The sequence below is a fragment of the Tyto alba genome, unplaced genomic scaffold (genome assembly GCF_018691265.1).
Source record: "Tyto alba isolate M040663 unplaced genomic scaffold, T.alba_DEE_v4.0 Super-Scaffold_11, whole genome shotgun sequence".
NCBI classification, from domain to species: Eukaryota; Metazoa; Chordata; class Aves; order Strigiformes; family Tytonidae; genus Tyto; species Tyto alba.
This window is the reverse complement of record NW_024881273.1, coordinates 5,047,310-5,064,189: the sequence shown is the minus strand read 5'-3', so window position 1 is coordinate 5,064,189 and position 16,880 is coordinate 5,047,310. Positions and strand designations below refer to the sequence as shown.

Genomic DNA, 16,880 nt, shown 5'->3' with positions numbered 1-16,880 from the left:
AAACTGTTAGTGTTAAGGTGAGGGGGGGCTTGTTTTTGGGGTCTGAAACCAGCCTAACGCCTAGCAGCAGTCAGAAGAGCAGCTTCTCTCATGGGTTTATAATCTTTCTAACTTACTTTCATTTCTACAGGTTTAAAGATATTTTAAACCTACTCACTAGAGAAGTTTCACTTGAGATAGATGTTCCACATCTTGCCACAAAGACAAGGTAGTAAATCATACAATCACCTGACTTGCTGTATATCCATGATACCTCATTGCACTGCTTACATAAAAAATGTTGACATTCATAGTCTTTTTTTGCTGCTCATTTGCTAGTATATCCAGAGCTGACAATATTGATTTCTCAGGTGTTCCTCAGCTACACTCTTTAATTCAAAATGCCACAAAAATGAACAAGATGCTACACCACATGCATGTTTTGAACAGATTCTCCTGTAAATTGAAAGGCCTAAGTCCTATGTGAATTTAGTACAGATAAACAAATACATTAAGTACTACCAGATATTTGATTTAGAGAGTTAAATAACTATTGTCAGTCAAAATAAAATAAAATAGATCAGCTAAAAAGATCTTCCAGAGAAACCAGACAGACCCATGTAATTCAAGCACAGTGACTAGCAATGCGAAAGTTTAACTCTACTTTGCAAATTAAAAGTTAATAGATGGAGTAAGGTATACAGTATTTTGTAGAGCAAAACTGATGACCCTTAGGTTTTCTGCCAATCTCTCTAGTCCTTTCATTCCAAGGATCCAAAAATCATAGTTTCAATCTCCCAGATGATGAAGCATGGAGTAAGAAACACAGAATCCTAAAACACACAACAAATGGTCCATTTGGAAAAGAAGGAGCCAGTCATGTCCATTTACATAATGAACTAGAAAATTCTTCCACAGTCTTCCCAGTCCTCGATCATACCAATGTAGGGAGAGAGACAACAGCTAGGTTTAGGAAGAAAATAAGAGCTGGAACTAAAAGCAGTGTGTTTTGCCTAAAACCCGTGGCTCATCTGCATGTCAAAGTAGATTTTATTAGTTCACAGTAAGTGGAAAGAAGGCAGGAGGGGGCATCAGAAAAATCCACACTTCTCCATTTATAGTTGCCAGTACATTTTAAAATCCTAACATCCTGACAATTCCCCATGTAAGCAAATACTGGTGCAGTTTAAAAGCACATGGCTCAACTTGTCCCTGTGTTACTCCAAAGTTTCAGGAATTCAACCCCATGAATGTCAATAGAATTTATATCTGATATAAATCCAGAATAATTTAGAGATGAGCTAGGTTTCTGTTTCATTAATTCCCCTTCAGGAAAAACAATTGCTTTGAAGGAGGAGGAATCCTATACCATCATTTGTAAATATGTATGGGAGCCAATCCCAAAGTTTTGTTACAGTCTGTTAAACCAGGATTTAGCTAAAAATGCAACAAGATGTTAAAAAATCAGCCACATAAACATATTTACTCCTTCAGAGCTTTCTCTACTGACAGAAAAGGAAGGACTTTTATAGCAAGATACTTCCCAATGCAAATAAGGGCACTGTCACACACACTTCTATGACCTAGCAAAAGAACAAGATTAGCTGGGCAAGGAAAGGTTTGTTTTAGCTTAATGACTTTTCTTAGTAAACACCAGCAGGTAGTATTCTAAATTAAATTCTCATTCAACCAGTGGATTAGATGATGAGATAGGTTGAAGTTTAGAGACCCACATACTACCTATTTTGCTATAGCTATATGTTTGCAACAGAAATACAACTGATAGATGTCCTCTAGCAAACTTCATAGACAAGAACAATTTAAAATATCACATCTCCAGCTATTCATGACCATCCTGATCAAGCTATCCTTTCCACAGTTCGTACGCTATAACTGACCATCTGATCTAGCTTGCACAAGGCAGGTCCATTGAAAGCCACTTCCATCCGTGGCTTAAGCTAAGATAGATGACTTTGCATTGAAGTACATGATTTCCCTGGCAATCATTCACAATATGGGAATTCTAAAAGCCAAAACGTTCAATCAGGGGCATAAATTTTTTTCAATTCATCCTGCTGGTTTTGTTGACGTTTCTCTATAGACACCTCTGTGCTACAGAATTACCATCTTAAAAACTACTAGGCAATGGTCCAGCCCCCAAGATGATTTTGTTTTACATGGATGGAAGGATTCAGTCTGCAGATCATTTCAGACTACACCAAAAATCATGGAGACAGGGAAAGAAGTACAGGACATAAGGTTTTCAGCATTTCTGGTTTCTTTCAGTGCCTAATGCTGAGAAGCTTTAGGAAGCAATTTCCACATTTCAATGAAATGTTAATTACCAACCCTGCTTTATTCAGCCAACAAGGTAGATGATGATGAAGTTGAGAAGCAACGGATTTTAATAAAACTATGAGCCTTGTGATATCTCTATGAGGTCAGGAAGTACTAGTTATCCCCTGATCCAAAGGTGTGGGTGTGACAGAGGGACCGTTCTGAAATCACATACTATTCTTCTGAAAAAAGCTGTTTAGTCCTTCCTGAACATAACACCTACTTTGGACTGGAGTTCTTCCACTCAAGAAACTCATGAACTAATTTGACGTCCATATTTTTGCACTGTTTAGAAACAGGGTTTTGTCCATTAGATTAATTTGTCTCTTACAAATAATCCCTTATAATGGACTGATTATGGACTCAATAAAATATAACAACATCTGAGATTTTAAAGGAAACACATAAAAGAGATTTTGCTTTTCTTGAGTCCAGACATTAATTTCAACTGATATTAATCAATTTAAGTTCTCTTTGGGTTTATGTCAAAAGTCTCTACTCACATTAAGGCTAAGCACACAGGGAAAAAAAAAAAGCCACACATCTCTGAATACAGCTAAACCTATTCAGTTGCCTATTTGTGTAAACTAACAGTGAATGTATTAATTACTACCTAGAAGAGAATATATTCCAATGCAGTTTTTCCTAACACAGAAAGAAAAAAAAGACACAATGAGAAATAAAGAAAATTTAAGTGAGTAATGATAGACTCTTCTTTCCTTCTTTCCTCAATAAAAGTTAAAATCTTAACTCAACATATTGATTTTTATATATTTTCTGTTTATCTGTTTTGTCCACTGTATCTCTGCCAGTTGCCCCAGGCAATCAACAAAGCTATGCTTGTTCAGCCTTTGATCATCTCTGTGCTAGAAGATTAGCATATGTATACTCTCATCCTCCCCTTTATCCTGTTAATAAAGCTCCAAACTCCCTCTGCTGATGTTCAAGAAAGCAATCCGCTCCAGAGCCCCCAATGATTTGCCCCCATTCCCTCCTCTGCTCAGGACTCAGAATGCTAACTACTATGCACGAGTTGTGTAAGTGCTTATCCACCGGCCCTCTGAGGAGCAATTCTTACTTGTTTGATGCAGTCCACGTTTGACAGACGTTCCTGGATCAGATTGGCCCAAAGCGCGTTGGGAATTTTCTAAAGAAAGAACAAAAAAAGGCTGAATATTCACAATTGAGTTCAAAAGGAATTTTACCATACAGGCATATTCCGGTTAAAGGTGAAGTGAGATGTCTTCTTAAAAATAAATAAATAAATCTGTGCAAGTCCCAGGTCATTAACATAATATATCAGAGAGTTAATAAGGGCACAGAAATCAGTGTTAAAGGTAAGCTGAACACAAAGCCTACATCCGTGTGTTTTGCACACTAACATGGAAGAAGTGCCAAGTTTTGCACATTCACACACACATTGGACATCAAACCTGCAAAGGCATGCAGAAGAACATCACATCCACAAGTAGTCCTTTTTACCACAAGTATGTGACCCACTACTGCTTCATGTGTCGGTGGACTCAGCATTAGTGATTTTAACAACTATTACTTGAGACAAGCAGAATCTCAAACACAGAGCAAAAAAAAAAGAGACTGATTTTCAGGAGGTTTGTTTCAGTTTCAAGTAACTCTCAGTCTTTCATCATCCAGAAAGTTTATTTAAAATACATTTTATGGTCAATTTTAAAGTTCGTTTATTTTTAAATTCAGGACTGTGAATCAGTGCCAATATTTTCAGAAGTGCTCTTTCTTTCTGTGACTATTACTTTGCCCATATGTAGAGATGTTTTGTAAGACAGTATTTGCTGTCTGACAGAAGAACAAAGTTCCTCTACAGATTTAGCCTTCCTCTCTCCTAATATTTCTTCCATTATTATATTTCCTGACAAGAAATTAACAATACCCTTCCTTCCTTCTTGCAAGAATTTTCTTCACTATCTTGTTAATTTAGGCCTTCATTCTATGCTGAACTTGATTAAACAAACTCTATGTTAGCTGTTTTAACTTGATAAAGTCTAAACCTTCGGCCATGCCAGTCAGAAAAGCTGTTAATCATTTGACTATATGCCTTGTCTCAGTCTCATTCATTCTGTCATTATTGGTAAAATGAATACTCAGAAAAAATTCTGCAGATTCTCTATTTCCCAAGTCAAAAAATTATCTTTCACTTAAAGACATGAGCTTGATTCTGTTCCATGCAGTTTCATATATTGTGGGTACCCATTTCTTTTTTCTGACTAGTCTGAAGGGCATAATCCTAAAAAAAAAAAAAAAAAAATTCTGTAGGCTTATGTTATACAAAAGGATGTCATTTGATATAATGAAAATGTGGCCGATTATGCAAAAAGACTTCATAGCAATCTTCTTCATTAGATCATGAAACCATTTCACCAGGAGTGGTGGAAATGCTACCACACGAGTTACTGTAGAGGAGTGGAGAAAGCAATCCAGAATACACAAAAGAGACCAGTTCTCGTCTGGCTGTGGAACAGACAAGGTGGCCCAGTCGGGTAGTGGGTTTTCATGTTTTGTTTATCTCTACTGTCCCCAGTTCACAGTGCCTTTCCTAGTATCAGCCATTCATAAGGCAACGTTCAGGCAGGTAAAAGAGAAAAAGGGAAGGAAATTGCTGTTTCTTGAGAGTCAGCAGGTCCCACAGGGTGGTGTGTCAAAGCCTCCTGCAGCTTCTCTCTGCTGGAGCCTGGGTCTGTGGCTTTGAGTCTGTCACCTTCCAAAGGTACATCACGCTGCTATCAGAAACAGCTAGTGTCTGTCTTACTTCTTTGATGTGTCATGTCAAGACAGGCTAGCAACTGCCGGAGGTCCACTCTGCTAAGCCTTGCCAAACCAATTTAAACCAAAATTATACTAACTTCTTTCAGTGTGGTAGTATTCTTAGTCCTCTCTTTCAAGCAGGGTTTATTGCACAAAACCAATCAAGGACACACATGTGGGTATTTCAGTGTTTTAGTTCCTTCTGCTCCCTGTGGCTCCATTCCAGACTCATTTCCTGGTCAGTTCTCCTACTGAGCAGTGGCCTACAAAATCATTTTCAATAGGCTGTTTGCAGAATGCCGAACTGTTCAACTACAAATCATTAAATCTGATACATATCAGATAGCACGTTTACAACTTCTCTCTCATAATCACTCACATAAACACGTCATGAGCCTGGCAGATGCGACTGCACCTCCCAGAAATCTGCAATAATGGACAAGGACACACATACTTTTGATAACTGCAGAACCATATCTTATCTAAGGCACTCAGAGCCTGTCCCAACATTCAGTTTAGATAATGTAAAGACTTGCTGCTATAGTATTTTGTTTATGTTCTAGACCACTCTTCTATACATACAGGTTTAATCACTATTTCCATACTGCTGAAAAACTATACTAATTCATGATTGATTTTAAACATTCCATGTTATTTCAGGGACATCATACTTCAACATACATGCTTGATCTACTCAGAGTTATATTTCAGTGATCTTTTCATAAAACTGCTACACTTTTTTTTTTGGGGGGGGGGGGGAGCACTTTCACTAGACTTTTTATTGGAAGTTTGGGATGTTTTTATTCTAAAAACATCTACAGCTAAAAACTGACATCTCCAAGTCCACACCCTGGAGGTAAAAGCAGCCAAGTTTGAAGAAACTGGGATTAGTATTCTGAGAATCATGAATGTTTAGATGTAGCTTGTTCAGATAGATACACATGAAAGACTGGTCTTTTTTATGTATACACAAGACTGGAACAGTTCCTATTTGTTCCTTCATAGTGGCTTGTCCTGGAATAGATTAGAATGCTGAACATGTATAGATAAGGATGCCTTGGGTCTTCCTCTCTTTTATTATATTTCTTCTTAAAAAGCACAGGGATATAATGCAACTCTACACCAGTCTTAAGTCATTAAGTAGTATGCAAACACTTTAACTGCAATTTAGCATAGCATTAAGAGCACACCCATCCCACAAGCCCACAATTAGCACAGTTGTTTCAACTTCTTATTTTATCCGGTTAACAGGAAAAGTGAAACACGCAATAGCTCATCATTAGACTTCACTATAGGAAAAACCTGAAGGTGCTTTCTATTAACATTATAATAACTAGAGATGAGGGAATAATTTGCAATGATTTATCAAAAAATGTAGCTTCTTTTTCTGTTCATGGAATATTTATTGATAGCTCGTGGTTCTTCAAATGTATTGAATATTCAAAAATATTTTACTTCTTTTTGGAATATTTTTACTTGCAGCATGATCGCATTTTGCTTTGAACAGTCAATATTTAAAATTCACTACCTGAACTGTGCTCATTAGTAAGTGGCCAGGTGTGTGTTAGTGAATGATTGCATGTCCAACTTTAAAAATTGAGCTTCAGAGAATAATCACGTATTTTAAATATACCTTCCATGAATTCTTGTGTCAGGAAAACTCAAATGCTTTAATGTTCCCTGGGAGCAAACACAAAAGAGTTGAAAGCTTGGCTAAAGATAAGTCAAATATGTGAACAAACATTTGTGGACCTTTTTGCAGCATTTGCCCAGATCTAGTAACACTGGCCTACTGACCTAAAAATGAATGACCTTTGGCACTTGGGTTAATTTAGCCACAGTAACCTTATATGCATGAAACGTTCTTCTGACATTAAATTACGTGATACGATCTTCACATGAGACTTTTAAAAACACCATCTTAGTTCCCATTTTTCCTCTTCCCATTTAGTAAACGGCTTTGGCAAGGACTACAACTTTTTAATGCCCTGGTTATATCAAAGATAGCATACACAGCTATTGTTCTGTCCCTGAGTAGACATTCAAACCCTGTTGGTGCTAATGGATGTTACGTATGCTAGAGGAGTCAAGTTTACCACTTGCTTCAGCAGAACCAGGAGTCACTTATGGCAATAGTAGATTTAGCCAGCAGGCATGAATCAGTAATGGAAAATACAGCTCTTGAGATGACAAATTTGCTACATTTTAAGTCACTGTAAAATGTGCATTGATTGAGAGGAAGCAAGGAGTTTCCTCCTAGTTTTAGGAGTTACATTTGAAGAATCAAACTCATATAAAAGAACAAAAGAAATGATTCAGTGAAAACGTTCTTCTAGGATCTAACATCTCAAAAACAAAGGCAAACTGCACAGTACTAAACTACCATCAGATTCTGCTCTTCGGGCACTCCTTACTACCTGATTAGCCTTGACATTTTTGACTTTCATCTTTCACACCATCCATCTTTTTAAATCAAATAAGCCCAAAAGGACACCCTTGAAAGTGCATCTGTATAGTCTGAAATATGTTAATAATTACAGTAATTAAACCAAAGGGAATTTTTGTTTTAAATTCTCCCCCTCCAAGTTGAAAATTATGAACCTAGCAAAACAATCTTTAATCATTAGAATGAATATTTCAAAGTATATATTCTCAATAAGAATAATTTCATATCATTCCAGCCAAAAGCAAACGTTTTTGCCAGTAGGTTCAATGAGTTCAATGAACTCTTTCCTCTCAGATCTTTAAGTATATTACTTGAGGCATCTCCAAAAGTCATTCACCAATTCAGTATAATAAAAACTACCCTATTTTCCCCCTAATTTTCTACAGAAAAATAAATTAATCTGTATATCACACCATCTACCATCTCAGCAAATTAGGAATCTGTTGGCCAATTCCAAACAAATTTAGCAGGGCTGTGGAATTGTCACAGATATGAAATTGCTTCAATTTTTATGAAAACAGGTGACAAGGGAGAAGAGATAAACTCAAACTAGTGGACTAGCTAGAGTGCCACAGAAAACCATACTTCTTCTACTCTATTACTCATGAAACACCTTGACATCTGGAGAAAGGAATCAACTAAAAGGGCAGGAATCAGAAGCAGCGATGATTCCATGTATTCAGGATATTCTTTCAACATATTTTTCCAATCTACTTGTCACTAGCCTTTAATAACAAGACAATTACATTGCTGATTGACTAATCCTGTGAGACATAACATCTGGAAAAAATGTTCTTCAGACCAACTCCTTTGAACATTAATTGGGAGGCCCACAATGAAGCATGAGTAGATTTAAAAACCTGTCTGGAGCGACCTAGGTATTCAGAATTGGGTAGAACACATCAGCCCAAGAACTGACTGATCTCCAGACTGCTGCTACTGCTTCAGCTTGAGCGCTTCTAGGGTGTTCAGTAACTGACTGGATAGTCATACTCCTGAGTTAATGCACCAAGTTAGTTGTGTCATGCTAGAGAGAAATCAAGCATGCACAACTAAGTAGCACTGTCACATCAAAAAAAGTTCTGTGTGTACATATTTTCCAGAACGTTTTGTACCGAAGGAGACCTCAGAGATTCATGCTTATTTTATTGAGATTATCAAACATGCTGAAATAGAATATGTTTTGTTTAATGATATAGTGAGCCATTCTTTAAATTGTATTGTGCATACCTGGACTTCTCTCAAATACATTGCTCATGTCTAAGATTACTGTTTTCAAGACTTCCATTACTTTATATTGTCTTCCTCGCCTACCCCCATTCTGTGCCCTGACACATTTTTATTTTTGTTCATATCTTATGTAGGAGAGGCTACCCTTCTTCTTTGAAACTGATAACTACATATACACAAACCAATGTACAAACCACCATAGATATAAGAATATTTACTCTGATCTGCTCAACTCATAGTGGTGGAAATCATGGGAATGCCATATAATTCCTCTTCTGTGACATCGGAACTACTATTATTATATCCTCTTACACACCTGTTTTCTTTCTTTATATGCTTTTGCTTCCTTTGTTAGCTCTAATATTTCCTTGAATAACAAAGTCTCCTGAGAGATACGTATGGCATCCAAACGTTTACAAAGCCACATTGCCTGAGGGAAGAAGAAGAAAAATAAACAAACAAACAAACAGGTCAAAATATTTGGAAAGAAAATGAAGCATTTTTTTCAGAAGGCTGCAGAAAGACACAGAGCATTATCCTAGCTTTCCATTTAAGTATACAGCCTATATGTGTAACTTTAAGCAGTTTCTTACAAAAATGTTCAAGAGTGTACAGCTTTGAATAAGGTCTTTTTCATCTACTATAACACAGATTTTAGAGAAGAAAGCATTCTTCCTAGCATGCACACACCACCATCTGCAGTTTGGCAATGCAAATGGAGCAATCCACAATATGGGAATACCACAAACATGTAACTATGATACTTCTCCCAGGTTAACTAGTCCTGCTAAAAAGCTGGGAAAACAAGGCAGGCAGAATTCTGTTGCATTACAGAAGTATCACTACCACTACCTGATTGAGTTCTCAAGGACCTTGCTTGAACATTTCCATTTAACCTAGAGTGCAATATACAGGCATATCCCTTAGGAATACCACGCTTCAATTTGTCTTGTGCTCTTCTATCACTTAGATAATTCTGAAATTTATTTTCTCAGAATAAAATTTTCACAAATGTTGAGCTCAATAGAAAGTAAAACGGTAAGTGGGCAGTATTACAACATTGAAGGTAGCATACTTACAACTGTAGTTTTCCCAGAAGCAGGTGGACCAAGTACACAAATTCGTGGAGCTATGAAACAAGAATATGTGAATGTCAAGATGCAGAACAGCAAAAATCCCAGCCAGTTTCCCACTATTTCATTGCATAATACAAGTGCAATCAGGATACAACAATTATTTCAGCTGGAAATCTGCCTGAACGGAGACTTCAGGATTGGGCTCCACTGGAGGAAAAAAGGGGGAACACTAAACCAATGCCAGCTAGTTATTTCTTTAATCTTCATGATCAATGAGATTAATACTCTGACTAAAAATGCCACTTAAAGAGATATATGACTCTCAATCAATTTAAGCACATGGATAGTTTAGTGGAAGAACCAGAGCATAAGATACAAACATTTCCTTACCTGAGTTTGACTTTTATTCCCAAAACATTGATTTAGACCTAACATATTTTGTGATAAAAATATATTTTAGCTTGTACATGCAGGACAAGACTATTTGAAAGTGACTATTACCAGAATCATAGAATGGACAAGATTGGACAGGGCTTCTTGAGATTGTCTCTTCTCTCATTTCCCTTACACAGTATGGTAGTAAAAATACTTCTTTCTTTGGCAAAGCTCTTGGCTCTCATTACAAAAAAATGCAATTTCACTTTTTAGTTTCATCTAAATAGGTTGTGTCAGGGTTTAGAGAAGATTTAGATACTGCAAAATTAAGCACTCTACCCTTTTTGACAGCTACCTTCAATTTTTCTAGTCATCATTAAAAGTAATTTTCTTCATCTCTGTATCTTATGTTTCTCTACTGCACGTCCCTCTCCTTTCCCTGAGGGGGCAAGTTGCGAAAAATGCATTCCAGTTCTGAGGAAATCTTAATCTAATGCATACAGACAACACAGTAGGCATTACCATTGTAAGCTTCATTGGGAACGAATTAGAAGCAAGACAAACAAGGGAAAATAGAGTAACTCTTAGGAAAGTATTTGGGACTTTTCCCATGAACACACCTTTTGCTGCAATCCCTTGAGCTGTCATTTTACATTAACATCTTTGATGTTTATTCCCCTATACCTTGGGAAAAAAAAAAAGAAACAAAACAAAACAAAAAAACACAAACAAACCAAAACAAACTATATATAGAAGAGACTGATGAGTATTACTGGGAGTAACATAGGTCAAAACAGATGAGGGATCTACTCACCCCAAAACCTTTTCAGCTCTTGATAACCAAGGGAGATACAGTGTCTGATGGCAGCAGACAGGGAAGGATGTGAAATGTATTTTTATGAGGCCTTCCATGCACTTAACAGTTATTGGGCAGGTGCAATTTTTAAACATACATGAAACCCAAATTACAGATTCATCTTTACAAAGTTATCTGACTTGGAAGGTTTAAGAAAAACTCCCCCCTTATTGGTTCTTGCAAGTGCAACAGAACTAGTACACAATGTAGAAAAATACTTTAAAAGGATACATCAGCTGTTTTTATCGCCTAATTTCTTTCAAATGTAATGTGATTAAATCCTAGGGTTTTTTTTTTAATCTAACACCTTGAAACTCCAGCCCGGTACTTAGGAATTATTTATAAACAGCGTCATAAAAGAGTGCTTGGGTGCCAACACTAATCAACTTCTTCAAACCACTTCAAAGAAAATCAAAAAACCTTTCCATCCACAGATCCTTTTGAGGTTTAACTAGGAGCATGATTTAAAATTCACAAGAAAACCCTTAGGTATTGAAGCTTTAATACACAGCTTTCTTGGACAAACGTTTGATAAAAAACGAAACATACCATTATATACACCATATCATGCTTTAATATTGCCCAGGGCTACTGTAAATGCTCACTTTGTACTAAATCTGGTTTTCTCTCTGCTTAGTGGCTGGCAGCAGATGGGGCAGTGTAATTCACTGATTTACTCATTTGCACACTTGTAAGACTCCTCTAAAGCATTCTCCCTAAACATATGACACAAGGGCACAACCAGGACACCACTGTATGTAATGTTTAACCCCCTCCAATCAGCCAATAGTCAGTACTTCATACCGGAGATCTGAAACAGCAGCTAAATGAAGTCAGGAAAATCTAGAAAATGCCTTTTTCTTCAGTAACAGATCATATTTCATTCCATGTCTAGTCTTGATGAGATGTTATAGGATTTACTTTTCCAAGTAAGTTTTAACATTCAACAATAATTTTAGGAATAACAAAATGAATCCTGGAATAACACAAAAGAATGGCTGGACTCACTGAGTTCCATTTAAGTCCAAAAGATTCTATGATTAATATTAATGTGACAAAATTTGCTTAACTTGTAAGAGAAATCCTTTGTCAAACAGGAAAAACACAAAGTACATGATGAACATTCTTGTAGAACTTATTTACATTTCTTCAGAGGTTTGACGGTAAAGGAAGAACTCACAGAAATTCCACTTGGATCCTGAAAGCTTTTGTCATTAGCACAAACCAAGACACAATGTGAAAAACTAGCATATTTGTATATGTAGGAATTACCAGTCTTCATATGGTTCTTTAAGGTTTTTAGAAGGAACACGTGAAAGAACAATAGCACAGAGCCTTAAGAGCAAACACTTAGCCACACATTTGACCTACGAGATTTTAAAGACATTTGTAAGCTATAATCATAATTAGACTTGTTTATATTTTTAAGAATACTTTAGATCCTATTATTAATTAAAAAGGTTTTCTAACTCCACACCTGGGATAGATGCAATGCTTCTTTTCCACACATTTCTGTTTGAAATTTTCTCTAGGGCTAAAACTGTCTAGCAAGGCAAGATCATAAAAATTCATCACTTTACTGATGGCTCTAATAAGGTTTTTTTTCTTCTAAATAGTCAGCACCTTCCACCATGATCAAAAAGTAAAATCAACTCTGCTACAGATTACTGTTATATTATTTTCCATATAATTTATTCTTAAAACAACATTTAGGCTTTAATTTTAATTGGAGCTCCTTTACTTTCTTAATACGTTTTTCCAGACCAAAAGCAGACAGCATTTTTCCTTTGACAAACAACTGCTGTAGTTCTATCTTTAGCCTCCGAGTACTGAAGTAATGAAATGGAAACCTGCCTAATTCTGTTCAAATAATACTGAGGAGCTTGAGGACAAATGTTAGCTCAATGTGAAGAAAATTTATCAGTATTCTATCAAACCGCATGAAATTCTTCCACATATTTTCCATGGGTCTATAAAAGAGATTGATTACTCATGCTGCCTGCATTATAAAAGGCTGGACACAATTTGCAGGATTTTTTTTTTTTTTTTCATATTTAGCAGCATTTCAGTCAACACCCATCTGATCACCACCACTAAAAGCTCACAGCACCTCTAGTGATAATGATTTCATTGATGCTGCAGCAGAACTTTTATAATGGTTTACTATGGTTTTAAAGAATCATCAAAGCAACATGACACCAGCTATCCCTGACAGCTCATGCAGAACAAAAATTATAGTTCAGTTGTGCATATCCAAATATAATCTGCCTAAGGGTGAACAGTTTGTAAATCAAGTAATTTGATTGAGTGTACATGCTTTTATTGTGCAGAATACAGACTTCCTATTCAATTTACTAGGTTTTGTTATACATACAAGTAGGCGTGCTCACTGTTCCTTCATCTGAGGTGCCACTGAGCAGTGGAACTCATTAACAGCAGCTAGTAACTAACTAATCAAAACCCAGAGAATCTGCCAGCCCAGGTAGAATAAGGAAGCCAAATTTACACCTGACAAAAGGAGTAATTAGCGAGCTTAAAGACAACAGGAAATATCAGATGGGGCACAGAACACATTAATAATTGATACACTAGAACTCTTTGTTATTCCCTTAGAGGGTTTCATTGTTATAACTGTTAAAGTGCATTTTTTATTAGATTACCCACTAAAAAAATAAATTAAAAGCATCTTACCTATAACTATTCCAAAACATTCACCTTTTTTTTTTTTGTTCCCCTCAAGACATAGTCTGAAAACTTTTATACATCATTTGCCAACTGAAATGCAGCTTTCAAACAGCTGTTTACAAATAAGTAATTGAACTATTTATGGTTTATCAACTTTCACTTACCATCATCGTTGTTTTGCTTTAAATGGTCTATCATATACTGTATGGGATCATCTGGCTTATGAATTAATAGTTCTTCAAGCATGTTCTGAAATAAATAGGACAAAGTCAGAGTGAAAATTAACATAGCTATGCGGTCATGATATATTGCTTTTTTTACAGCACTATTACAATGAGGGTTTTAAAGAGTTTATAAATGCTTATTTATTTTCTTAAGGCCCCTTTCACAGACAAAACTGAGAATATGAAACCTCTTTTAGATGCTGAAAAAGTGAAGTAAAGCATGGTCAGAAAATTGCCTATGAAAAATAATCTATTTGCTTTGGCTTATTTATGATACATACGGACACCAGAAAGGTTTGGCCTGGGGTTGATAACAGTTGAGTCAGCATTGACACAAAAAACATAAAAGGAGTTTCAAAACCAAAGTTAAATTAGTATCTCTGCAGGGCAAGTTAAACCTCCTTCTCAAGCACCTTCCTGCAAGTTTCTGACTAGCCTAGAGGACTGCAGAACGGCCAAGACCTGCAGAAAACACAAAACCAACCATCAAAGCCACAAAAGCAGCATATCTCACTTTTGTAACTGTACTAGTCTTCCTCCTACATGAAAAGCAAGGGTGGGGGGCGGGGGGAGAAATCTTAATGCATTTCCTTTAATGTCTATTTTGGAAGCCATTCTCCAATGTTTGAGATTATACAGGGCCTTGCTTCAGCTCCCACCGATAGCAGTGGGGATCTTACACTGATTTCAGTGAGGACTGTAGCTTTACAGGCAGATAAAGGAATAACACTGAGAAGCACTAATTCCATAGATTTTCTTACAAGACATTTGAGCACAGCCAAGAATGATGTAATTAAAACTAGACATCAAACAGCAACTAATGTTCTGACTTAGATTATCTACTGAAATGCTTGCACTGGAATAGGACATCTTTTTCTAAAAATCAGTCATAACACTTTAATATATGCAAGTAAATTCCATAAAGTCTGTATATTCCATAAAATTTTATATTCTAACCAATTGATTGTCTTTTATTGGAGTGGCCTATTTTCATTTTCTACTTATTCCACTTCATTAGAATAATTAAAACACTCAATTTTATTTATAAACTGTTTCACATGCAAGTTCGGATGCTTCAAGGTCTGGGTAGAACATAGCATAAAATATAACATTTGTATTTTTACTGGAAGTTCATTTAAAAATTATTACTTTCCAGCAACATTTATTTAAACTAAGAAATCTGAATTTGGTACTACAATTATCAGCAGCTTTAAAAATAACAAACCTAAGAAAATCTGGCTTTATTGCAATTCAGAATTATTCAGGCTGACAGTGATTGATACTTTTCCTATTTTCTGCCCAAGTCCTACCAGCATTTACATGCATGCTTCCTTTTATTCAGTTCTGCTAATCTCAGTTTAATTCTACACGAGCAGTTCTCTTAATCTCTAGGAGAGGTTCATGTTTTGGGTTTCACGTTTTAGGTTTCACATTTTGGGTTTTGCAAATGTGTAAGTTTAGGACAATAATGTCAAGCCGTGTTTGTTTGTACCATTATGTTGATAGAATACAACAGAAGCACGAAAATAAAACAAGACTCTAAGTAAACCCCATAAGCATTTCATGTAATGTGAGGTCTTGCAGCTGCATGCAATGCCTCCTGGCATGCAAAACACAGTATTCCCATAACCCCCCCCCAAATATTATGCCACACTGGTTATACCAAATGGCCTTGAGTTACATGAAAAAGAGAAAAAAAAAAGAATAGGAAATAAAAATAAGCATCTGTGTGTTTTTCAGTGAGATAGGAAAAAATGAAAAAGGCCTTATAACATCGCTGGAGTTAAGTTAGCAGCGGTACACAGCAGGGGTCTCTCTCACAAGTCCTCCTATCAGAATGGCACCAGAATATTTAGTCTCTTGCAACCAACCTCCTCATGCTTGTCAAAAGGGCTTTCTCCAAATTTACAGAACAAAACATACCTTTCTCTAAGGCAGGGAAGGCAATCTTGCTATTTACTGAAATCACAACGATGTTAGGAGTGTACTTTTTTTCTTTATTTTTGACACACATCTCCACAGAAATGCGACGACAGCAGCGGGAGAAACAATTTTAAAGGGATAATGCTGATAAAGGGGCAGCAACGCACCCGTTACCTCACCAGCTCAGATCTCAGGAAGGGCAAACCCCCTTCATCTCGGTTTCTCCCGGGATGAATTTGTTACTGCCTCCTCCCCGCCCCGTCCTGCCATTTCTTTCATGGACTCAACACCTTTCTTGCACAGGCTGCCGCTTTATTCCACAAAAAAACCGTACATGTCTGGACCCTAGCAATTGCCAGGCTATGATGAAAATAAGTGAATTAAGAGAGCCCTCGGCCGGTGCACCTTCCCTCACACGGGGAGCCCCGCCCGCGCGTTTCCACCGGAGCCCCGTACCGGCCGCGGTGGGGAAACGGTGGCGGCACTGCCCCCCCACCCCCGGGAGCCTTCCCGGGGCCACCCCAAGCGGGGCGTGGGGCGCGGGGCGCGGGGCGTGGGGCGCGGGGCGCGGGGCGCGGGCCCCCCCCTCTCCTCCCCTCCCCTCCCCTCCAGGGGCCAGGTCGGAGCCCGCCGGTCCCCTCACCGCTGCCCCCGGGCCCGCCAGGCCGCCCCCGCGCTCCGGAGGAGGCTGTGGGGAGAGTCCCCCCGCGGTGCCCCCGGGCCGGGCGCGGCCCCTTCACCTGCAGGAGCCGGAAGAGCTCCCGCTCCTCCGCGTAGGCGCCCAGCGGCGGCGGCCACGGCCGGGCGGGGGCGGCCATCACCGCCCCTAACAACCAGCCGCGCCGCCGCGTTGCTAAGGGAGCGCGCCATCACCCCGCGACGCGACAAAAGGCCCCGCCCGGCGGTGGAAGGGGGGGGGGGAGCGGGGTGGCCACCGCCTCGCTCCATGCAACGGGAGAGAGAGGGGGGGG

General features: G+C 38.0%; 1 protein-coding gene across 6 annotated transcripts in view; it reads right to left on the bottom strand.

Annotated features, from left to right (window-relative positions):
• AK8 (adenylate kinase 8) overlaps positions 1 to 16,771 on the bottom strand; it is a 71,344-nt gene extending 54,573 nt beyond the window's left edge. Inside the window, exons 1-6 of one of the 6 annotated variants that reach the window (XM_042787015.1) lie at positions 16,650 to 16,747; positions 15,910 to 16,000; positions 13,927 to 14,011; positions 9,850 to 9,899; positions 9,087 to 9,200; positions 3,395 to 3,463 (exon numbers count right to left, since the gene is read on the bottom strand). In XM_042787015.1, coding sequence (XP_042642949.1) covers positions 3,395 to 3,463; positions 9,087 to 9,200; positions 9,850 to 9,899; positions 13,927 to 14,008 — 315 coding nt within the window. In that variant the 5' untranslated portion in view covers positions 14,009 to 14,011; positions 15,910 to 16,000; positions 16,650 to 16,747. Of the gene's footprint in view, positions 1 to 3,394; positions 3,464 to 9,086; positions 9,201 to 9,849; positions 9,900 to 13,926; positions 14,012 to 15,909; positions 16,386 to 16,552 lie in introns of those variants that run through there. The other 5 variants (XM_042787016.1, XM_042787014.1, XM_042787013.1 and 2 more) reach the window with 5 other exon arrangements.
• Between the last annotated feature and the right edge of the window lie 109 nt (positions 16,772 to 16,880).